The 26,036-nt window shown below is 38.6% G+C and overlaps 1 protein-coding gene across 1 annotated transcript in view; it reads right to left on the minus strand.

Annotated features, from left to right (window-relative positions):
* Positions 1-26,036, minus strand: part of Catsperb (cation channel sperm associated auxiliary subunit beta) — a 131,108-nt gene that overhangs the window by 54,190 nt on the left and 50,882 nt on the right. Inside the window, exons 10-14 of the mRNA XM_028777243.1 lie at positions 13,780-13,846; positions 13,318-13,364; positions 12,581-12,730; positions 10,118-10,276; positions 6,677-6,821 (exon numbers count right to left, since the gene is read on the minus strand). Coding sequence (XP_028633076.1) covers positions 6,677-6,821; positions 10,118-10,276; positions 12,581-12,730; positions 13,318-13,364; positions 13,780-13,846 — 568 coding nt within the window. The remainder of the gene's footprint in view (positions 1-6,676; positions 6,822-10,117; positions 10,277-12,580; positions 12,731-13,317; positions 13,365-13,779; positions 13,847-26,036) is intronic.

Raw genomic sequence — 26,036 nt, forward strand, 5'->3', positions numbered from 1 at the left:
GCAGGAGTGGCGAACCAATGACTGGTGAAGCATGAGACCCATGCCATGAGAGGGAGTCTATGCCTCACATTGCTTGGAGGACCAGGAAACAGACACTAGATTGCCCAGAGTCCCACGGTAGAATCAAACATGAATGGAAAAAACTAAATGAAATGATTCCTAATTCTATTCTGCTATACCTATTAGCATCTAGCATAATTGTCGTAAGAGAGGTTTCACCCAGCAACTGATCAAAACAGATGCAGATGCCCAGAGCCCCACACTAGGTGGAGCTTGGGGAATCCTGTAAGCGAAGGGGAGCAAGAATTGGAAGAACCAGAGGGGTCAAAGACATCCTAGGAAAACTCAGAGAGACAAATACCCAAGGCCCATAAGGGCTCAGAGATACTGAACTGCCAACCAGGGAGTCTCCATGGGCCTGACATAGGCTCTCTGCACATATGTTACTTTTTCTTCTCCTGGGACTCCTAACAGCGGGTGCAGGAATGGTCTCTGGCTCTGTTCCCTTCCTTTAAGACTCTGTACTCCTTTTGGTTCACCTCACCTTGTTTCAATAGGAGAGAATGTACCTAGTTTTACTGTAACTTGCTATGCCATGGCTGGTGATATCCATTAGGAGCCTGCCCTTTTCTGAGAAGAAACAGAAGAGGAGTAGATGAGTAGAAGGGGGAAGAGAGGAAGTTGTGGGGAAGGGACTATGGGAGAGGAGGGAGAAGAACTGTTGTTGGACTGTAAAATAAATAATGATAAAAGCTACAATATTTCTAGGACATAAAAATATCAGGAAAGAGAGAAGTTAAAGTATTCTAATTTGAAGATGATATGAACTCTCTCTCTCTCTCTCTCTCTCTCTCTCTCTCTCTCTCTCTGTGTATGACATAAATGTTATAATGAGAAGTTTCTTCAGTTCATAAACACTTTTAGAAAAGTAGTAGGATATAAAAGCAACACAAAATTCACTAGCCTTCCTATATACAAATGAGAAGTACACTGAGAAAGAAAACAGAGAAACAATACCTTTCACAATAACATCATATTAGAAAATATCTTGGAATAACTCTATCAAGGCAAGTGAAAGACTTGAAGAATAAAAATTTAACATTGTAGAAGGGAATTGAAAAAGACAGCAGATGGAAAGATGTTCCATGCTCTTGAATTAATATGGTGAAAATTGCTATCCTACCAAAAGCAATCTACACATTCAATGGAATCCCTATTAAAATTCCAATATAAATTCTTCATAGACTGAAAAAAAATCAATCTTCAACTTCATATACAAATATACAAGCACAAACAAAAACAACAAAACAACCCAATTGGCTTAGTCAGGGTTTCTAGTCAAGCACAAAATATCATGGCCAAGATACAAGTTGGAGAGGAAAGAGTTTATTCAGCTTACACTTCCACATTGCTGTTCATCACAAAAGAAAGTCAGGACTGGAACTCAAGCAGGTCAGGATTCAGGAGCTGATGCAGAGGCCATGGAGGGATGTTACTTACTGGCTTGCTTCCCCTGGCTTGCTGAGCTTGCTTTCTTATAGAACCCATGACCACCAGCCCAGGGATGGCACCACCCACAATGAGTCCTCCCACCCTTGATCACTAATTGAGAAAATGCCTTACAGCTGGATCTCATGGAGCCATTTCCTCAAGGGAGGCTCCTTTTTCTTTAATAACTCCAGCTTGTGTTGACACAAAACCAGACAGTACACCAATTTAAAAGGGTGTACATAACTAAACAGAGTTGTCAAAAGATGAAACTGAAACGAAAGAGAAAGGTTTAACATCATTAGCCATCAGAAATGCAAACCAAAAGTAGTTTGCGATTCTAAAAGATAAAATACAAATGGCTGAGAAGTCATTTTAAAATGTCCAACTGCCTTAGTCATCAATGAAATGCAAATTAAAACTGCTTTGAGATTTCATCTTACAGCAGTCAGAATGACAAATGGCAGACTTTATATTCTATTCTATAGATACTTGTTTGTCCATAGTCATTGCTACTCTATCCACAATAGCTAAGACGTGGAAACAACCCAAATGTCATTCAACTGACAAACTGATAATAAAAATGTGGTAATATACACTATGGAATATCACTTAGGTGTAAAGAAAATAAAGTAAAAATTTCAGGTAACTTGGTTGGAAGTCAAAAAGATCATATTGTGTGAGAGGTAACTCAGACTCATAAAGACAGCTGCATGTTATTTCTCATCTGTGATTCCTAACTCCAAACTTCAGATATCAGTAGACTATCTGAAATAATTAACTGCAGGAACCAGGAAAGTAAAAAGAGAACATAGAGAAGAGAAATAGACTGAGGAATACCAAGGTAGAAGTGATTTGAAGGGGCAAAAAAAACCAGAAGCACATCATGTAAGATGAGAGATAAAAGCCAATACAAAAGGAGAGAAGTACAAAAAAAGTACGGATGTCTGAAAATGTCATAAGGCATCATATTATTATCTTTTACAAAAGTGTGTGTTTTGTGTGTTTTATGTGTGTGTGTGTTTTTAAAAATGAAAAATTCTCACCTTGGCTGATAAACCTCCAAGATCCATAGACTCTTTAACAAAATCCTCAATACTAGGCATGAGAAACTCACTTTCTTTTTTTTCTTTTTCTTTTTTATTGGATGTTTTATTTACATTTCATATGTTGTCCCCTTACCCCATCCCCCACCCACCCAGGAACCCCCTATCCCCTCACCTCTCCTCCTTCTCTGCGGATGTAACCTCTACCTACCCCCCTACTCCCACCTCCCCACCCTAAAATTCCTACCCCCTGGGGTGTCCAGCCTTCATGAGGTCAAGGATCTCTTCTTCAACTTATGCCCAGCAGGGCCCTCTGCTCTTACCTATACAGCTGAAGCCATGGATCCCTCCCTAAGTGCTCCCAGGCTGTTGGTTTAGACCCTGGGAGCTGTGGTTGGTTGATATTGTTGCTCTCCTCATGGGGCCACAAACCCTTTCAGCTCCAATGGTCTTCACTCTAACTCCTCTATTGGGAACCCCATGATCAGTTCAATGGCTAGTTGTGAGCATCTGCCTCTGAATATGTCAGACTCTTGCAGACCTCTGAGGAGACATCTATATCAGGCTCTTATCAGCATGCACTTCCTGACTTCCACATCAGCATCTACCTTTGGTGACTGCACATGGGATGGATACCCAGGTGGAATGGTCTTCAGATGGTCCCTCCTTCAGTTTCTGTCCCTCACTTTGTCTCCATATTTGCTCTCTTGAGTATTTTGTTGCTCCTTCTAAGAAGGACCAAATCACCCCCACTTGGTCTTCCTTCTTCATGAGCTTCATGTGGCCTGTGAGTTGAATCTTGGGCATTTCAAGGTTCTGGGCTAATATCCAATAATCCGTGAGTGAATACCATGTGTGTTCTTTTGTGATTGGCTTACTTCACTCAGGATGATAATTTCTAGTTCCATCCATTTACCTAGGAAACTCTCGAATTCATTGTTTTTAATAGCTGAGTAATACTCCATTGTGTAAATATACCACATTTTTTGAATCCATTCCTCAGTTGAAGGACATCTGGGTTCTTTCCAGCTCCTGGCTATTATAAATAAGGCTGCTATTAACATTGTTGAGCATGTGTCCTTGTTATATGTTGGAGCATCATTTGGATATATGCCTAGGAGTGGTATAGCTGGGTCCTCAGGTAATGCTATGTCCAATTTTCTGAGGAACTGCTAGACTGATTTCCAAAGTGGTTGCACCATCTTGCAGTCCCACCAACAATGGAGGAGTGTTCCTCTTTCTCCACACCCTCGCCAGCATCTACTATCACCTGAGTTTTTAATCTTAGCCATTCTGACTGGTGTGAGATGGAATCTCAGGGTTGTTTTGATTTGTATTTCCCTGATGACTAAGGATACTGAACATTCCTTTAGGTGCTTCTCGGCCATTCGAGTTTCGTCAGTTGAAAAGTCTTTGTTAAGCTCTATACCCCATTTTCTAATAGGGTTATTTGGTTGTCTGGAGTCTAATTTCTTGAGTTCTTTGTATATATTGTATTTGTATATATTTGTATATATTTGTATATACATCTATCAGATGTAGGATTGGTAAAGATCTTTTCCCAATTTGTTGGTTGTCGTTTTGTCCTATTGACAGTGTCCTTTGCCTTACAGAAACTTTGCAATTTTATGAAGTCCCATTTGTCAATTCTTGATCTTAGAGCATATGCCATTGATGTTCTGTTCAGGAACTTTTCCCCTGTGCCCAAGTATTCGAGGCTCTTCCCCACCTTCTCTTCTATTAGTTTTAGTGTATCTGGTTTTATGTGGAGGTCCTTTATCCATGTAGACTTGAGCTTTGTACAAGGAGATAAGAATGGATCAATTTTCATTCTTCTACATGTTGTCCTCCAGTTGAACCAGCACCATTTGTTGAAAATGCTGTCCTTTTTCCACTGGACAGTTTTAGCTCCTTTGTCAAAGATCAAGTGACCATAGGAGTGTGGGTTCATTTCTGGGTCTTCAATTCTATTCCATTGATCTTCCTGCCTGTCTCTGTACCAATACCATGTTGTTTTTTATCACTATTGCTCTGTAGTACAGCTTGAGGTCAGGGATGGTGATTCCTCCAGAAGTTCTTTTATTGTTATTTATTATTATTTATTGTTATGTTATTTAATGGGGATTTCATTGAATCTGTAGATTGCTTTTGGCAAGATGGTCATTTTTATTATATTAATCCTGCCAATCCATGATAAAAGTCTTGGAAAGATCAGGAATTCAAGGCCCCTACCTAAACATAGTAAAAGGAATTTACAGCAAACTAGTAGCCAACATCAAACTAAATGGAGAGAAACTTGAAGCAATCCCACTAAGATCAGGGACTAGACAAGGTTGCCCACTCTCCCCCTACCTATTCAAAATAGTACTGGAAGTCCTAGCCAGAGCAATTAGACAACAAAAAGAAGTCAAAGGGATACAAATAGGAAGGGAAGAAGTCAAAATATCACTATTTGCAGAGGATATGATAGTATACTTAAGTGACTCCAAAACTTCCACCAGAGAACTCCTAAACCTGATAAACAACTTCAGCAAAGTGGCTGGTTATAAAATCAACTCAAACAAATCGGTAGCCTTCCTCTACATCAAAGATAAACAGATTGAAAAAGAAATTAGGGAAATGACACCCTTCACAATAATCGCAAATAATATAAAATACCTTAGTGTGAATCTAACCAAGCAAGTGAAAGACCTGTATGACAACAACTTCAAGTCCCTGAAGAAAGAAATCGAAGATCTCAGAAGACGGAAAGAAACTCACTTTCAATTTGTTGGTTTGTGTAAGTCCAAAAATGTCACAGACTTTATAGCCTAGTGTTCCTGCCCTTGTGTAACAGAATTTTAATCCAGCTACATGATTGCTCTGGCAAGGGATCATGGCCAAAGTCCTTCTGGGAATTTGTGATCTGGCTGGAATGCAGACACTCCACACAACTTTAATCCCTCTGGTTGGAATACAGACACACCCTGTACATACATCTTTAATCACTAACAAAGATTTCTAATTGGAGGTTGATAAAGTGAAGAATAAGAGAAGGATTTCACAGAATAAGTCAGAGATAGGATTTCCCAATTCAAGAACAGCACTGGAAAGAGAGGCTACTTAAGAAGGCAGTACAGATTGCCCTGTTGGCCTCCATCTCCACCTGTACCACTAGCAGATCATGGCCAGAAAATCTTCAACAAACCCATAGAAGAAAACTTCCCTAATGTAAAGAAAGAGATCACCATAAACATACAAGAATTTTACAGAACACTAAATAGATTGGACCAGAAAAGAAAATCCTTCCACCACATAATAATTAAAACACTACATGCAGAGAATAAAGAAAGAATATCAAAAGCTATAAGAGAAAAGGGCTAAGTAACATATGAAGGCAGACTGTGAGTTTGAAAGAAAGAGAGAGGACACATATGGGAGGAGTTGGAGGGAAGAAAGGGAAAGGGAAATTATGTAATCATATTTTAATTAATAATTATTAACAAAATGGAAACACTCATTCACTACAAGAAGGTTTTAAAAACTCAATGATAGAATGACACAATAAAATGCAGATTATAGGGATGCAGAAATACCAGGACCATGCTCTTCATGACTCAGGTACTGAGTCTGGCTAACAGTCTTCAAATTTATTGGAAAGGAGGAGGTAATAGTAGGTTTGGGTCAATCACTACTAACTTTTCTTTCATTGTCCAACAAACCAATAGGTTTGTGATCAAAAAACCTGTAAGAATATGGAGACCAAACCATCTTTAATATGACATCACCTCTTACATTTCCGTGACCTAAACTGTATTTACTTTAACAGCAAAATCAAAGAAAAATCACTTTTTGTCATTGTGGTTCTAAGTATTGAATGATATGCTGTTTGTAACATGTGGGACACAATTGTATGTCCACTCTGGCATCTACTATTATTTAGTTTGGGAGAGGGAAACAGTTCTGGGTACATAGCATGCTAGTGCAGAATTCCTCTTTTATATGGCTGTTCATATGATTTGTCTCTGTAGATCCAACCAATCCATTACCCACTGTTTGAGACCTTATTGTCAGTTGATTAATACAACATATTTTTCAGACAGCTTTCCTTTCTGACCCAGATGTAAAATGAACAAACAATACCAAACAAAAAAACTTCTCACCTGCCTTTGTCATGTAAATAGTTCCATCTTCTCCAATAAAAATAATATCTGCAGTGTAAAAGCTGTGAATAGACTTTTTTACATAGTGTGAGAATAAGTCACACAGTACTTCAAAAGAATTGCCACCATCCATTGAAAGCCATATCTAAAGGAATAAAAAGATAACACCTTATTAAGAACTGCCTCTAATCCTCAAATTAGCTATTAGCCTGATCTCCATACTAAAGAAAATATATGCAGTACTATTTTCCTCATATCTCTATGTCTATCATGAACCCAGGTACACATCAACTACTTTCCCACTCACCCATTTGATTTACCTTTCGAGGGTTTGTATTTGTCAAAGGTAATTAGTTCAAATAAGTGGTTGCGTGTGATATCTTATTACATTCTGCTTCTCTCTCAGCGCGTGTTTGTGTGTGTGTGTGTTTGTGTGGGAGCGCGCGCATGTGTTTTGCATGCACATGTATGGGTGAATGTGTAGGAAGTCTACATCAGGTGAATTCCCATTGTGCTTTCTGCCTTATTGAAATAGTCTTTTATTGAACAAGAAGTTTATTTTTTTGGCCATACTGGCTGGCCAGTGAGCTTGCATGATCTGCCTATCTCTGCTTCCTAATATTGGGGTTTATAGATTTGCAGAGTCACGCTCAGCCTTTTATACTGGTTTAGGGGATTTGAACTCATGTCCTCATGTTTTCACAGCAAGTGATTTGACCAGCTGAGCTACTTTCCCAGCCCCACATACTGCATTTCTGATTTGTATTTTCTTGGAACTTAGGGATTATAGCATCTCCTCACATGTTTGTTTCTATTTTCATTTAAATGTGCCTTTTTGTTTCATTTCTCTTGCTATTAGGTTTTCCTTTTGAAAGTACTTTGTATGAAATCATTCATTATTGTTATTTTTAATTCTCCCCTCCATTGTAGTCCTTAAACATTGTGGGGTCTGTATTGCATTTTGTCTCTCCAAGCTGGGACTAGTGGTATAGTTCTATAATACTAGCACTTGGGAGGCTGAGGCATGAAGGGCAAGGTTCTGATGCTAAGGTCCTGTTCCCCAGTTGGTTCCTGATTTGTCAGTAAAGAAGGCCAGGGGCTAATTGCTGGGCAGAAGGTACAGGCAGGACTTCTAGGTCTCAGGAGGATAGGCACACCCAAAGAAGGAGAGAGAAGTTTCTATCATGCTTTGGAGGGAAAAGAACACAGGTACCATGTGAGATCTCGGGGGGAGTTGAGGCCTGTGGTCACTACTAGGCAGTTGGGCAGGGATGTTTGACAGGGGCTAGGTGGGACTAGTCACTGATGTTTAGGGCAGGTGGAGAGATGGAGATAATTGGTGAGAGCATGCTTTTCCGAGTGGAAGATATCAGCACCCAGCAATTGTGCCAAGAAGGCAAGTTATAAAGGGACAAACTGTGTGCATGTCTTTTGTCTGAGGATAAAAGGGAAGCCAGATGGGGGCTGGTAGCACAGCTGTTCCTGGAGCAAAGGCAGTAGCATAAAACTACGTGCAACAGCGGCAGGCAGGTTCAAGACTAGATTGAGCTACATAGTGAGGTCCAGGACAGGCTGGACCAGAGTGTGAGACTCTGTCTCAAAGAGAAACAAAATACACTCATGAAAAACTTGAACCATAGGGTCTTGTGGTAATATTCCTGACTTATATGCTTTTGAGCTATCAAATCTTAATATAGTAACCTCTTCCAAAATCACTTTTCAATCCATAATACCAAGAATTCCAGAACAGAAGATAATGAGGCAGTCACGTTGGCAAAATTTGACAGGAAACCATTAGATGAAGTCTTAGAATTTGAGTACAGTTTGTTTAATATAGAGAATATAGCATGCAATTTATATTGAGAAGAAAGCATGCCAAGGAATATAAGATGCTTGCCTTCAGAACGTGCAGAGTAATCTAGAAACAGCAGAATGATTGGGTATAAAAAAAAATTCAATGGCCAGAGGAGAGATTAGAGGTTGTAAACTGTTAGTATAAAAACCAAAATAAGGTAGTTTCAAGAAGCCCTAATACCGATAATATAGCTTTATGTAAAGGTTAGAATCCAGGAATATTCTTATAGACTTCTCTGGTTCTACACTACATTGGATCTGTTTTATTTTTGTTTTTTGGTGTGTGTGTGTGTGCTTGTCATTTGTTATGTTGTTTGATACACAGAGGTATACTGAGAGAATAAATTGATATGTTAAATGTTTCAAAAAAAAACCAAACCAACCCGTGTTGTGTTAAGTGAGAAAGACTGAATGAATTAACAATAAGACACAATGCTAAAATCAACCTAAACAGCTTTGGTTGGCCTTGTCAGTCGCCCAAGTTGCTTTTTGTTGAGACAGAATCTCATACTAGAGCCAAAACTAGCTTTGTACTCACAGCAATTCACCTACCTCAGCCTTCAGACTCCTGGAATTGTAGTCTGGATGAGCCATCATGTTTCATTTCCCTGATTGTTTTTAATAGGTTAAGACTGGTACTCAATGTCTTTCTACATCTGTGACTGCACCAGGAAGTTGTTACTCATACACAATAGGTGTTCTGAGAGTGTCATTAAGTGAACAGAAATTCTAGGGTTCAACTGCCACCCTCTGAAATCTTTAACCACTTTCTATCCAAATAGAAATCTTACTTTGAAGCTAATGATTGAGGAACTCATATTCTTAAAGTAAAGCTGTAACCTGCGTTGTGATCTTAGAATCTCACAGAGAAACTCTGTTCCCTTTCTTGACTAAACAGCGGCCATTAAAATTTTCGTTTCCCAAGAAGAAATCTCACTGTGAAAGTAAACTGAGTGCTTTCCCTGGAAGATACCACATCACCTCTTAGTACTGAATGCCTTCAGATTTCATATTTTGTGACCTTACTTTTAACTTGGGTGATAACCATAGGTATTTGGCAAAGCTTCACAAAGCTTTAAGGTTACTGATAATAGAACTGTCTGACTGGAAACCCAAGAATGGAGAACATTACCGAAAAGAGCTCGGATAACAACAGAGCCAGAAGAGGATACTTTGACAAATTCAGGTAAAGAGAAGGCAAAACCAAATTGCAGAAACACCAGATAAAAACCTTACTTTGAATGGGTTAATAGCAAAATCTGTCTTTCAATGTTGTAAAGAAATGAGTTATTCCCAGTAATATTCAGAACCTTGGTGCCCCATGTCCCATTTTTATCAGCCAGTGAACAAATTGAAAGGTTACAACCAACTCCAGACTACTAAGCTTAACATACAATAAACAGCCAATAAGCATTCATTACCTCCCCCTTCTACTTCTACCCCCTAGATCATCAGAGTGCACCAGTTCTTCACGTATATAATCATGCAGTCTACCAAAGTTGGACTACTACTCTTATTCCAGAAAAAGAGAGAGAGAGAGAGAGAGAGAGAGAGAGAGAGAGAGAGAGAGAGAATATATCTGCTTACCTGATTGCCATAAACATACAGATAGTGGGTCCGGGGATGGAACACCATTCCAACTGGATGAGTGAATGTGGGAGGAAACAAAAAACTAGGGAATTTTGGTCGAGGACTTGGTTTCCCATCATTGATCATAGATACAGTGACAAGGGTCTGTTTGGTATTCTAGATAAAGCAAAGGAAGACTTAAGATTTGTCCTTTTATTCTTCGTCCACATTATAATTTCTAGATTTTTCCATTATTTCAGTTTTAATTGAGACAAGGGCATACCATTATCACAGCAAAGATTTCAAAAATTAAATTAGAAATCACTGATAACTCCATTAGCCCAGCTATCAGTTTTATAGATGCTGAGATGTAGCATAGGAAACTAAGGAATCTGTTCTAAACTAAAAGCAGCAAATTGTACTAAAGGACACCACCTGCTGGGAGCCTCCCAGCCTGGAGAGGGTAGTGGTGGGAGTACAGAGTAGGACTCTGGTGATGGCTTTAAAATCTGAGAGTCTCGGGACTTTCTAGCTTTCTAACTGTACTGGAATGCTGATGATAACTTCTAAAAAGTCCTAAAAACTTTCTTGCTCTCTCCGAGGGTAAAATCTGCTGGCTTAGGTGAGTAACACCTGTAGCCTAACAGGGGCGGATTAAGCAAAGCAACCTTTGTTCTATCTCAGCAGGAACTGCTGGGCTCTTTCCCCTGTTAGTCTGAAGTTGCAGGAAGAAAAAGGTGATTATAGAGTTTATTACTAAGTTGTAAAAAGTTTTCTATGAAAGCTATCTAAGAGGGAAAGCAGAAAGATCCTAAGAGGCAAAGGGAAAAATTCTATTCTATCTGGGGAAAGGGAAAAAATTCTATCTCTGTCTCATCTCTTAGTCCCAAATTCTTATACATCTTTCAGAATACATGATCACATGTTATAAAGTTCATCACAAATTCACACAAAAAATCAAATCGTAATTTGAACTAGAAGTTTACAACAGAGAATGTTTACATGCATATCCATTAGGAGTAATAATCTGGCTAAACATCCATCACCTGTCTAGTGCCACAGGTGCACTGAAGCTTTAAAACCATAATTAAGTTATTAGTGAAGTTTTGCATAGATAAACCCAGTCAATATTTTATCTTCTGTCCTAGCACCTATAATAAACCATTAGTTCCCTTTTTATGACCTTTGGTTAATTGTTTTACAATCTCTTGAAATGTGCTCTGAGTAGGAGAAAGTCTGGTTACTATCTAAGAGCAGTTAACTGGTGACACTTGGGAGACTGGTAGAGTTCTCATTGCAGTTTTGACTATCAGAAAAGGACCTAATAGCAGTCACACTATAAAACAGCTTAATAATCATAATTTTAGGAACTCTTGTAGGGTCATCATTATGTCTTAAGAAGTCATCTATTTGTCTATATAGCATCACTACTAGATAGTATATCTTCTTGGATCTGCTCTGCAGGGGTGTGCTATAACTTAGTGATTGTTATATATGTTTAATAATAATAGGAAAATAATATTAATAGCAGGAATCTTTCCTAAAATGAATCCCTTACAGCGTTGCTTAATAGATGTACCTGCCGCGGATTATAAACAACTTTTCAGATTATAATAATCTGAAGCTGACCATTTCAGGATGATCACCTGCTAGCTATTAGCTTGTCCCATTATGGCTCCTGCTTCTCACAGCAGACCTATTCTCAGGAAAAAGACAGTAAATAATATCTACCCTAAATCATTTTTCCAGGGAAGTCTTATGAGTCTGAGAGTGATACATATACACGCCTGTGCTGTCACTTTCTCCTCTCTTATTGTTCTCCTGAAACCTATTTATCTACTAAAAAGAGGTTTGTTTGTTTGTTTGTTTGTTTCAGAAAAGCATCAGTTTAATCTAAAATACGTTCAGTTCAGCATAGGCAGGTATGGTGGCAAATGCCTCTAATTACAGCACTCAGGTTCAGAGGCAAGCATATCTTGTGAGCTCAAGGATACATAGTATTACATAGTATTACATAGTATTGGGGTTTAGAGGGGTGATATATACATCCCACTTAGGACTTAGTGCCGAACAGCTATTTGGACAACAATTGAGTTTTCTAATGGTTCTGAGATTAATTGTAATTAATAGTCATGGTTAAGGACTTATGCAACAAAAAATATACATCTGTGGCAGTGGGTTCCCCTTCTCTGTCCATTTAAACTAACCCTTTCAAGGAACTTTAGATTTATGCGGAAAATATTCAGCTTGTATTTCCCTGAAGAGTGAGAAACGAACAATCAGAAAACAAGTAGCATTGTGACTTTCCTTTTTTATACTCTTGAATGACAATTAAAAAGATATGTGCAGGAGCAAACTATTCCACAAATGATTTTTATCAATTTCCATGCCAGACATCATGACAAACTGGAAATGATGTCTGCTAAGATTAGTTGATAGTGCTTGCTGGCAGACAAAACCCCTCTGAGCTATAAGACTTACTTGTATATGTAAGAGATAAATTCCACTTTCAGTTTCTTGGTCAATAAGAAATGTTATCACATGTGGAGTGGATTCAACATTTTTATAAGTAGCATATAAGCAAGGTAACCACTGATGAAATGGTTCTTTACTGAAAAAGCAAGAACTGGACTACAAAATAGAGAGAGAGAGAAAATTGTTTCTGAAACATAAATTCCAACTACTTACTGTAGAAAAACAAGCTAATGAATCATTGTGTTCTTCTGACAAGCCACAAATAAATCCATAGCCCCCCTCCCCTTTTTCTTATGCATGCATGCATGGGTACACTCACTACCATGCACATGTGCATGCACATGCCCATGCACATACACAGACTGGTTCTTACTATGTGACCTAGATCTATGTAGCACAGGTTTGTGTGCCTCTACCTACTGATTGCTACAGTTACATGTGTATAATTCTACACACGGCTCAGAAATCATTAAATTCTTTAATATCTATTCCTTTCTTCTGGATGGATTTTATTTTTAGAAAATGCTGAGAAAAAAAAACTCTTCTCTGGTATGGAGTATTTGTCTAGAGACACTACATACAGTTAGCTTGAACAAAAGTAGATATCTGCTGTGAAGTATACAAGGAGACACCACTGGGACTGGTTAAGTATTTCTGTGTGTTCAAGTACCAAATTGCATATCAAGACCAGTTCTTGAAATCATGCTTAACAAAATTTCGTACCTTTGTTTTCTATATCATACCTCACTGAGGGTCCTGTTTCTGTTGAAAGTGATAGTAACATAATCAACTGTAAAGAAAAAAGGTGCAGAAATTATGAACAATGTCTATACCTCTTAATATGGAAGTATTAGTGTTAAGAAGGCTGCCTACATAAGATAAAATGGCAGTTTGTGTCATCTGTTAATGTATCTTTGGACACGGCTCTATTGCAATTGGGCAGCAGTGCCACTTTCATTCATTTCTAGAAAAGGTCTCTTATGGCCCAGGGTAACCTCATGTCTGCAGTGTTCCTGTTTCCCCATCTGAGTGTTAGAGAAATGACAGGTATACACCACTAGTAAACCTGGCTTTCTCATTTTTAGGCCATTAATTCATACCTAACGGTTATCTTCACATTTTTTTTCAATTTTTTGTTTAATCCATTTTATTTGATCTATATAAGTAATCTATAGTGATAAAAGTTTAGTTGTCTTAAAATTTACCTTCAAAACTTTCTCTGTTTGCAAAACATCTTTCATTATACCACAGTTTTCCTCTGATATAGTCACCCTATATAAATATATAAATGAAAACATCAAGTGAGTCATATAGTTATATGTTAAATAGAAAGAAACTTACTTTAAAATTCCAAAGTTTTGATCATTTGTAGATGTGAGGCCAATTAAGAAAAAAAAAAACTGTACACACATAAGAGGGTGAAGACTAAAGTCAAGAAACCGCAGTTCACATTGTTGACAGTCACTAAGAAAGAAATGCATAGGGATGGTGGTGTTCTTGGCTATGAAGTGTCTTTTTTACAGCACCCAGAAGCTGCTTAGGTCATTGACACAGAATGATGCATATGTTTATTTTTTGTTATTGTTCCACATTTTGCTGCAACAGGGCAAAAGGAACCTGCACAGAAATCTGATAATGGCAAGCTACGGCCATATAAAGGCATGAAGAACCAATCATAAGAAAGAGATGGTAGACAAGTAAACTGAATTTTGTTGAATATTAACTATAATAAGATGAGAAAGATTGTTAGGGGAAGGTTTCAACTTTCCAGTTGGGGTTGAGTCAAGGAAACCCTTTTTGTTGTTGTTGTTTTGGTTTTCATTTCCTTTCTTTTTTTTTTTTAATGGTTTAATTTTTGATTGGATATTTTCTTTACTTACATTTCAAATGTTATCCCCTTTCTCAGTTCCACTCCCTGAAACCCCCATCCCATCCTCCCTCCCCTGCTTCTATGAGGGTGTTCCCTCACCCACCCACCTACTCCCACCTTCCTGCCCTCGAATTCCCCTACATGGGGCATCCAGACTTAACAGAACCAAAGGCCTCTCTTCCCACTGATGCCTGACAAGGCCATCCTGTGCTACATATGCATCTGGAGCCATGGATCCCTCCATGTGTACTCTTTGGTTGGTGATTTAGTCCCTGGCAGCTCTGGGGGAATCTGGTTGGTTGATATTATTGTTCTTCCTATAGGGTTGCAAACCCCTTCAGCTCCTTCAGTCCTTTCTCTAACTCCTCCATTGGGGACCCCATTGGGGACCCCATGCTCAGTCCAGTGGTTGGATGTGAGCATCAGCCTCTGTATTTGTCAGGCTCTTTCAGAGCCTCTCAGGAGACAGCTATATCAGGCTCCTGTAAGCATGCACTTCTTGGCATCCACAATAGTGTCTGTGTTTGGTGACTGTATATGGGATGGATCTTCTGGTGGGGCACTCTTTGGATGGCCTTTCTTTCAGTCTCTGCTCCACACTTTGTCTGCATATTTGATCCTGTGAGTATTTTCCCCCTTTCTAAGAAGGACTGAAGCACTCACACTTTGGTCTTCCTTCTTCTTGAGCTTCATGTGGTCTGTGCATTGTATCTTTGTTATTTTGAGCTTTTGGGCTAATATCCACTTATCAGTGAGTGCATACTATGTATGTACTTTATGATTGGGTTACCTCACTCAGGATGATATATTCTAGTTCCATCCATTTAACTAAGAATTTCACAAAGTCATTGTTTTTAATAGCTGAGTAATATTCCATTGTGTAAACGTACCACATTTTCTGTATCCATTCCTCTGTTGAAGGACATCTGGGTTCTTTCCAGCTTCTGGCTATTATATATAAGGCTGCTATGAACACAGTGGAGCTTGTGTCCTTGTTATATGTTGGAGCATCTTCTGGGTCCTCAGATTGTACTATGTCCAATTTTCTGAGGGACAGCCAGACTATCTCCCAGCCAAAATTCCCAGGATACTTGTGTTTTCTGGTTTTGTCTGTTCTGTTTTCTTATGATTTTTCCTGGACTCCTCATTGGTGAACCTCCACTTCCTCTCACCAACTCCTCTGGCTGGAAGGAAGTTCAGCCCTACTCTCTCCTCTGTTCCATCATTGAGTTTTCAGCTTTTATTGACAAATCAGGGAATAAATGAGGAGCAATGTTTATACTGTGCTAAAGCAGGAGATACTTAGAATAAGCATTACAATGCCATGTCCAGGTTGTACCCACAGCAGTTGAACAATACAAGGATACTCTATAAACAGGGCCTAAGAATATGCCTACATCTCCCCATTTTAATCCAATAAAAGGCTCTTTCTCTTAAAATAATGTGATTTACCTTTATATATTTGGCAATCTTGGAGAAAGTATTCTATTATTGATCATATCTTGATGCATGAAAAGTTCTATACCTAAATCAGTTTTTATCATAACGACAAGCATAGGCCTAAAAACATTTTCTTAAATCCTAAACAATTTGAGCTTGATATAGATACTGAAACTATCTAGTCTTCAACTGCATCAGAGACTTGAAAAGGAATAAATATTACCTGAATATACAGGTGTAGGAGGAGCTAAGGTGGGAGGAGTAAGGAGAGGAAGAGGAGGAGTAAGGAGAGGAAGAGGAGGAGCTAGGGGAGAGAGACGAGGGAGAGGGAAAATGTCAGCGGACGTGTGTTTGTCTCTAACAGTTAAAGGTAGTTGATATATCTAGGTCAAGTATTGGTATCTATCTTCAGCTGAGACTATCTGACAGACATTTCTATGAAGGAGGAATTATAAAGGACTTGCCTACCTGCATTGGCACAGCTTGGCCATTGATTGCCTTGTATCCAGTATATCCAGTTTAGACAAAATTCTGTCTGCATTTGAAGCAAGGGCACTTTCTTGCCCAGTGGCTAGCTTACTACATATGAAGCAAACTCCACATGGAGGTTCTTTGATTGCTTTTCATATTCTTTCAAGTGGGATAAGGTTCTGCTAGGCTCAGACCTATCTTATTATCAAAAATGTCTGAAATTAATAAAATATCTTTAAATGTCATATTCTGTACATCTCTGAGGTTTTTGAAGACCATTTATTTGTGTTATGTACATCAGAATTGTTTTTTCTATTTATTATCTATTCAATCTAGGAAACATATTTTTATAATTAACTAAACTAGTATCTAACACGACCATGAGTTTCATTGTCTGACTGCTAAGTTCTATTTTTTAAATTATCCTAAACAGTTTGTAATAGCAGCTTTAAAAGGACTAGAAATTAACATTAAATTTTAAGTATTGCATGAATACAACACCTTAGCATGTTGTTGCAAAATATAATCTTAAATCTGTATTAGTATACAAAGTTCTATGCACATGTAACCAAATTTAAACTTAAATTGTATCAATATACAATGGTCTATACCGATGTATCCAAGTATAACTCTAATTTGTATCAATATACAAAGATCTGTGCCATTGTAAGATACATGGCTTTTTAAAGTTCTTTGGTCTAAGAGTAGATTCAGTAATCTACCCTTTTGCTTATCATTTCTATAACCAAACCCCTAAAGCAACAAGAAACTTCCAACAACCTTTTATCCCATAGAAAAACCAACATTTGGTTAAAGATGATTCTTTGTTCTCTGTTGGAGCAGGAAAGACATTTTTTTCTTTATATGTTAGTTTGGACTGCATAGCTAAGATGTAATATAAATTCTTATCTATGCCATTTGAAAGGATGATATGATAAATAATTTTTATTCTAAGGCATCTGTCCATTTTTACAATATTTTTTCTTGTATCTCTATATTTTTAGTATCCTGTTTATTTTTGTTTATAAATTTTTCTATACCCACCCACCTCAAAAATAATGAGAATTCCTCCTGTCAAAAGGAAATGCAGGGACAAAGCGGAGCAGAGTCTGAAGGAAAGGCCATCCAGAGACTGCCCCACCTAGGGATCCATCCCATCGGCAGACACCAAACCCAGACACTATTGCTGATTCCAAGAAACACTTGCTGACAGGAGCCTGGTATAGCTGTCTCCTGAGGGGCTCTGCCAGAACCTGACCCATACAGATGCGGATGTACACAGCCAAAGATTGGACTGAGAAGAGGGAGCCCAATGGAGGAGTTAGGGCAAGCACTGAAGGAGCTGAAATAGTTTGCAACCCCAAAGAAAGAACAATATCAACCAACCAGACCCCTCAAAACTCCCAGGGACTAAACCATCAACCACAGAGTACACTTGGGGGGGGGGTGCCCATGGCTCCAGCTGGATATGTAGCAGAGGATTGCTCTATCTGGCATCAATGGGGCAGAAGAGCCCCTTGTCCAGTGGAGGCTCGATTACCCAGTTTAGGGAAATGCTAGGGTACTGAGGCTGGAGTGGGTGGGCAGGTGGGGGAGCACCCTCATAGAGGCAGGGGGTGGGGGAGCACATAGGGGGGTTGTGTAGGGGAAAGTGGGAAGGGGGATCATATTTGAAGTGTAAATAAAATAACCAATAAAAATATGAAAATAATTTTTTTTCTAATTTTTATTTAACGTTTGTACCTATTTTTCATACCTCTCCTTATCTTGTTTTGCTAAAGCCTTCTTTTTCCAGAAGGCATAGAAAAATTAATATGATTATTGAGGAAAGAAATCAGGGTTATCAATGGGAAAATAATCACAATTAGTAATAAGTCAGTTTCAGTTAAGTCATTTATTTTTTTTTCTCTTTTGTTCCTAGCTTTGAACCATTTAAAAGAATTTTATGAATTTCAAAAGTTTTGTTACTGTGCCTCTCGTGTTTATGCGCTTGTTTTCTTTAAATGTATCAATTTTAAGTTATTCATATGTATCTATGAAAATTTCATATCCAGACTAATTCCTTTTTTAACATTAAAACATGACTTTATATATTTTTCCCCAGGTCAGAAGTTTTCTTGTTTTGATATCTTGCCTTCTCTCAGTCTGCCTCTACCTCCTGCTTCCTTCTTTATGAGTAGCCACACCCTGTCTTTTGGTCCATAGGGAGAGGCTTTTCTACCACCCAGCAGCTGCCTCACCAGATCCTGACCCTTTCTCCACTCTGGGAAATTGTTGGGTCCAGAGGTGTTGGCTCCTTTGGCCAGCATAGCTCCTTCTCAAAGGGATTTCGATTGCTAGTTTTTACTCAGCAGAAGCTCCATAAAGAATTGCCTCTGCTTTGACTCACTGGTTTTGTTTAGTTTGGTTTGGTCTGGTATTTGCTTGTTCATTTTGCAGCTGGCTATGGGCCTTTCTGCACCATGGGGGTCTATTCTAGGAGCCTTGAAATCCTGCCTGAGAAACTGGTAACGTTTTGTCTTTGTTTGTGTCTGTGTGGTGGTTGGCCAATATGCTTGTCCCAGGAAATGGCACTATTTGGAGCTGTGGCTTTGTTAGAGTAGGTTTGGCATTGTTGGAGGAAGTATGTCACTGTGGAGGTGAGTTTTGAAGCTCCTCCAAGGGTAGTAGGGTCAGTCTTCTAACTGCCTTCAGAGGAAGATGTTGGACTCTCAGCTCCTCCTGCACCTTGGCTGCCTGGATGCTGCCATGCTCTAGCCTTAATCATAATGGACTGAACCTCTGAACCTATAAGCCAGTCCCAATTAAGTGTTGTCCTTTATAAGAGTTGCCTTGGTCACAGTGTCTGTTCACAGCAGTAAAACCCTAATTAAGACTGTGTGTGTGCTTTACATAATCTCTGTCATAACTAATGCAATGCAAATTGTCTGCAATTATGTAGTATTTTGTGTTTTTAATAAAAATTTTAGAGGGTAGTGAGAAGGAAGAAGTCTGTATGTGCTCATTACAGTCACCACAGCTTTTTTTGCCAAACATTTTCTTTTTTTTTTTTTTTTCCACGAGGGGAGGTTTATTAAGAGGGTGAGAGAGCAGGAGAGAGAGAAGAGTAGAGAGGGTAGAAGCCGGCCATGACCACATGGAGAGAGGGGGAAGGGAAGTGGGGAGGGGAGAGGACAACCTGCAGGTGCTGGGTTGAGAAGCCAAGAGAGTGAGGAGGGGGCAAGCAGCCCCTTTTATAGTGGGCAGGGCTACCTGCCTGTTGCCAGGTAACTCTGGGGAGGAGCATACCGGCTGTTGCCAGGTGACTGTGGAGGTGGAGTTTAACAGATTACTAACATTCCCACGTTTTGGTTTAATTAAAAAGAAAAACTAGAAGCAGGAATTTTAGACGGTGAAGCAGGAATAGGGTCGTCGTGAAATCTGGCTACTTCCTGCTTTTGCCAAACATTTTCAACGCTCTGACTGTGCAGGCATGGAACCTGTGGACACAGAAGGCCGAATGTAAAACACAAGAGTTAGCATAATTTCTATCCTGGTTAACTTTCTACTGCTGTGACAAACACTACAACAAGAAGCAACGTGAGGAGGAAAGGATTTATCTGGCTTACATGTCACCATCACAGTCAGGGGGTAGAAGTCAGGAGAGGAACTTAGGCAAGAGCAGAGGCAGGAACCATGGAAAGACATTGCATCCTGATCATGTCCACTAGCCCCTCCCAGTCCTATACATTTTTTTTTTAAGAGACAGAACGGAGAAACTGCTCTGTATCCAGGAAGTACTTGCTTCTAAGTTTTGATCTATGTAAGTTCTTGCCGTACTTTATTATGCCAAATATTAGTGGCTACTTTATAAATGTTGCACGGTTGTAGCAATAGTTAATCTCAATCCAGGGCTTCTAGTCCACCTTTGACCATTCAGTTTCTGAATAAAAAACACATGGCCTTTATACTTATAAGCCTTAATCAGCACTAGAGCTGGGTACTTTATGCTCTATGCTAGTGGAATCTACTTCCCCATCCATAACCCTAAGTAATAATTTGCCATGTTCCATGTGGGTGATTCTTAACTCCAATTGGCTACCTTTGCTATGTATTGTAATGCCGACTAGTGACTCCCAAGGTGTAGTTGCCCCCAAGGTCAGGAGAATCTTCATGCAGAGGATACTATGTGAACTTGCCAACCTCCAAGTCATCCCTGATTGGTGAATAAAGATGCCTGCAGCCTATAGTTAGGCAGAATTGAGATAGCTGGGGTTTGTGGTTCCTAGGCTTGAGTCGAGAAGAGACCCATGAGGGAGAGAGAGAAGAAGGTAGAGAAAGGATGAAGCCATCATGGGGAAAATGAGTCAAAAAAATATGGCTATGAGGGCTAGCCAACTGAAGTTATCAAGTCTTCCCCCCCCCCCCGAGTCACGTGGGATTTGGACAAGGATTGAAATGCATGCTGGTTTGGTTTATGATTCCAGAGGGTGATTTTAGGGGTTTAAAATTTGAACTAAAACATAGCTGCAACCCGAACCAAATGACATGCAAGGCAACAGGGCCCACGAGCGACCGTGGAAGGCTTAAAAGATGCCTGCCATTTTTGGGTGCCCCTTAGTGCTGCTGCTAAAGAGCAGGTCTGAGCTGAGGACAGATGTCAGCTTAGTCACACAGGCACAACACAGCCTCTGAGCAAAACAAAATAATAAGAATAAGAATAGTAAGAATAAGAGTAACAGACAGAGGAGACAGAAACATCTCCTGGAGTTTGGTAAACATGATCCTTAAATTTATATAAGAGGGCAATAATTTATAAATATTTATAAGTTATGTTTGTAATTACTATGTTATAATTGTAAATTAAAAGATAATGTTTTTCTACTGCCAAAAATCCATTTTGCCCTAGAAAGGTATATTCTTCTTGAAAAGGCCCCAAATTAGGGTTTTGCTTTTATCCAACAGAAAAACAAAGTGAAGCTCATGAGAGCTATCATGGGGTAGAGTTTCATGCTACTCTGAGCAGCCAGTCTGTCTCCTTGGACTATGGGGCTCCCACATGAAAACTAATGGCAACTCATGAGAGATAACCTAAAATGAAGGAAAATTTAAATAAAGTTGAATATAGAGAAGGATATTAAATTAAGAAAAAGGGAATACATAGATTCTGAATATATAAATTCGTGCCTTTGATCTCAATACCCTGGGAGACAAAGGCAGAGAGAGATCAGGTCCTTGTGATTTGAGGCCAGCCTATCTATGGAGCTAATCCAAATCTGCCTGGGCTACAGAGAGAAACCATGCCTTAATAAAGAATAATGACTATTTTAAATTGTCAAAGATATTAATTTCCAAAGAAGGGAGAAGGAAATTGGAATTGATATAAAAGTTTTTTGTTTTTTGTTTTTGTTTTTTCCGAGACAGGGTTTCTCTGTATAGTCCTGGCTGTCCTGGAACTCACTCTGTAGACCAGGCTGGACTCGAACTCAGAAATCCGCCTGCCTCTGCCTCCCAAGTGCTGGGATTAAAGGCGTGCGCCACCACTGCCCGGCAATATAAAGGTTTTTAAGGGTACATAGATAATAAATAAATCTAGGCCTTCAATCTCAAAACATGAGAGACAAAACAGTAACAAGTAAGTTGGTAAATTTTAGGCCAGCCTAATCTTTAGAACAGATCTAAGTCAACTTGGGCTACACAGAGAAACCCTGTCTCAATAAATAATAATACTTATTTAAAATTTGTTTTTATTATCAAAATGAAGGTGGTTATAAGTTTGATGGTTATGGTGGTATTACAAATTGTCTGTGACAGAATTCAAAATGGAGCAGTTCGAAATAAAAAGGGGCCTGCTAAATTGGAGCAGTCTCTACTTTTAATGACTTCAAATTGCTGGACCAAAGGAAAGCTATGTTGAGAGAGAGGCTCTGCATGTATGTTAACAAGAACTTAGCTTCAGACAGGAAGAAAGACATCAAAAGACCAAACGAGACAGGTACCATGATTTGCTGATCCCTCTCCATGGAAACAGCCCTGAACTGGCTGAGACATCAACTGTCTCTAGCCAGAACTTCACCTATGCATAGCCAAAGGATCTTGTTGGTACAAAGTTCTCAAGATTCATAATGTGATCCTTTCATATAGCACGAGTGGAGATTTTTATATTACAGTTTGGTTATATGTTCAAACTAACTCATAAAGACAGTTGTCTTTCACAAGCTCAAACGTGGGGAAAAGAATCATCTTTAACTGATCTATGCACATTCCATACATTATAGTAGTATAAAAATATATATCACCTTTAAAAACTTTATGTTCACTGAAAAACAAACAAACAAACAAACAAACAAACAAACAAACAAGAATACAGCCCTGACAGGATTCAGCATCAAGGGTGTTGAGATCCTGAGACCTGCAGCTCCGTCTTGCTGTTAGATCCTGCCTCAAACTGATGCTGTTAGCTGTGCTTCTAAAACAGCTTCAAAAAGGACTGTTAATCCCAAGTGACCTTGGTTCATCTATACTTTCAGATTGTTCCAGTCAGGATTTCAATTAAACCCTGAACTTCCTCAACACATAGACTGGACAATAAATGCTAGAGCTAGTAGTTTTCTTTTGACTTATCCGTTTTTCCAATTTCTTATTAGGCCCCCAAACAGGAATTCTTTGTCCCAATCTAGCAGGAAGCAATTATAAGGAGAGTGTCATTCCATTCCCTTAAGTCAAGGAGGATGGTTTGGATCATTTTATAAATTATACATACATTGTCATTTTAAGGATAATTTACAAATAATTATGGTCTTAGGAAATTATGGAAGAAATTAAATAGGGAGGATAGATTCAGGGATTTCTACTTTTTATTTCCTTTTCTATGTTCTTTCCTTCTTACATAAAGGGTAAGGGGTTAAGAAGACAAAGAGTGGATATAGAAATACTATATAAATTAAACAAATAGTGGTAGATTATTGGATCTACTCTTTTAAACAAAAAAATCCTATAGCCATAATCTTGTATTGATATAGATCTTTATATATTGATACAAAATTGAGGTTATATTTTGCTACATTCATACAGAATTTTGTATACTGATATAGGCTTAAGGTTTCCATTGGTATAAATCTTTGTATATTGACACAAAATCCAAGATTGTGTTACAGTATAATACAGGTATGTTTCAATTTCTAATTAGGCATTTTGTCCATGCTACTCATTTAAATATACAAGACTTAGTTCCAGTTCTTTTACTAGCTGCTATTTCAAACTGTTTAAAAGAATAAGTAATGCATGTTAATGGTCAGAGAGTCAAACTCATGGCCATGTGAGGTATTAATCTAAATTGTACATCATAGACTAGATAGATAATGGGTAGCTAGGGACAGACAATTTTTCCTTGCTCAGGTATGCCATAAGTAGATAGATGGTCTTCAAAAGTATCAGAGATCCACAGAATTTGGCGTGTAAAATTATTTGATTATTAAAAAATCTTTAACTGTGAGACAGGTCTGCTCTTAACAATACACCCATCCACTTTAAAGATAACTAGCATCAATAACCTCCTTGTGGAGTTGCTTCAATTGAGGTAAGCTAGCCACTGGGCAAGAAATGCCCTAACCTCGTCTACAGACAGAATGCTGCCCTAAAGGACAAATGGACACTGGATAGTCAACTGCTAAGTTCTACCAAGATAGGATAAGGTAATCCTTCATAATTCCTGCTTCCTGCAAGGTCTGTCAGATGTTCTGGGGCAGAAGGCTGAAGGTAGATGCTCCAGCAGTATAAAGAATGTAGGATACTATCCAGGAATTCTGCTGTCTCTATCATTCCTATAATCTTTATAATCTTATAATTTTAATCTTTATAATCCTATAATCTTATAATAAGCTGCATTCCTGCACACTCAAGTAATATTTATTCCTTCTCAGGTCTCTGATGGGTTTGAAGACGAGTTAGTCATAGCTTAAGTTGTTTTCAACTTAAAAAGATGTTCTAAGAAGATGTTTTCACTTTAATAATATGAATTAGAATAGAAAATGATTTCAATATGAGACTCTAAACCCACCAAGATAGTATATATGATAGAATATCTGAGTTCTCAATATAAATTCACAGGCTTTTATAAATGATTATCATACTTTATAGTTTTCATAATTGTTGTAATTGTATTCAATTTATATCTAAGGAGAAAAAGAGCATTTTATTGGACAAACAAGAAAAATTGTTTGTGGCTCAGTCTTTTGCTAAGTATTGTAATGCTACATACTGACCCCCAAGGCATGCCTGTCCCCACAGACAAAAAACATGTGCTTGCAGATGCAAGTACACGGTAGCACACGGCCTTGTTATCCACACCAAGATACCCATGATTGCTGAATAAATATGTCCACAGCCAATAGCTAAGCAGAATTAAGTTAGGCAGTGTTTGGGGTTCCTAGGCTTGGGGTCTAAGGAGAACCATGAGGGAGAGAGAGAAGAAGGTGGAGAGAGGAGGAAATCATGGAGTAGGCGAGTCAAAAAAAAAATATGGTCATGAGGGTTAGCTAATTGGAGTTCAGAGCTGCCCAGATGGAACATGGCAAATTATAAAACAGCATTATCAAGGGGAAAATAGCACAGAAAGTAAATATCTGCCCAGCTTTAGTGATGATTAAAGCTTATTACAGTAATAAAAGTTTGGATGTCTTTTATCCAGGAATTGAATGATCAAAGGTGTGGCAGAAACCCCTGATTGAGATTAATTATATTCTATAACATTGCAGTTTTCACTTAACCCAGGTAGCTCCCAAATAATTGAGGCAGAACTATTTTAATTATTTAACATTTTTATGGCACAACTCAGCAGTATTGATCTATTTTAATCCCCTAAACTAATCTGCCTACCTCCCAGACCAAACACAAAGATACTTGCATTTTGTGGCTCTCTCTGCTCCAGTTGTTTTCTTAGGATGTTTCCTGGACCCTCTTCTCATGGATGAATTCTCACTTCCTCTCTCTCAACCACTGCCCTGGCTGGTTGGAAGTTCAATCCTATTCTCTACCCTGCTCAGTCATTGGCTGATCAGCTTTTGACAAACCAGAGAATAAATGGGGAGCTATGTTGTGGTGGTTTGACCATGCTAGGCCCAGGGAGTAGTACTATTAGAAGGTGTGGCCTTGTTGGGAGTTGGTATATCCTTGTTGGAGGAAGGTGTCACTGTTTGCATGAGCTTCGAGACTCTCCTCCTTCCTGCTTGAGAGTCCTCCTGCTGCCTTTAGATCAAGATGTAAAACTCTCAGCTCCTTCTCTAGCACATGTCTGCTTTGATGCTGCCATTTTTCCTACCATGATGATAATGGACTGAACCTCTGAAATTGTAAGCCCGCCCCAATTTAATGTTGTCCCTGAGAAGAGTTGTCTTGGTCACAGTGTCTCTTCACCTAAATAAAACCCTAACTAAGACAAATGCTTACACAACATTGAGACAGGAGATACTTAGAATAAGCATTACAATATGATGTCCCAATTACAACCAGACATGGGGGCAGAGAAATCAGCATTTGCATAATACAAGGATAAACTTTATACAATCAATGCACAATAATATTAGTCCCTTAATAACTTATTCATGAAAACCTTTAAATGTCCTTAAATTGATTCTGGTGGTGATTACACAACACTACAAATACACAAAATACCATAGGGATAAACATATTAAAAACATAAAG

Source organism: Grammomys surdaster, unplaced genomic scaffold (genome assembly GCF_004785775.1).
Source record: "Grammomys surdaster isolate TR1022 unplaced genomic scaffold, NIH_TR_1.0 279, whole genome shotgun sequence".
Classification (NCBI taxonomy): Eukaryota; Metazoa; Chordata; class Mammalia; order Rodentia; family Muridae; genus Grammomys; species Grammomys surdaster.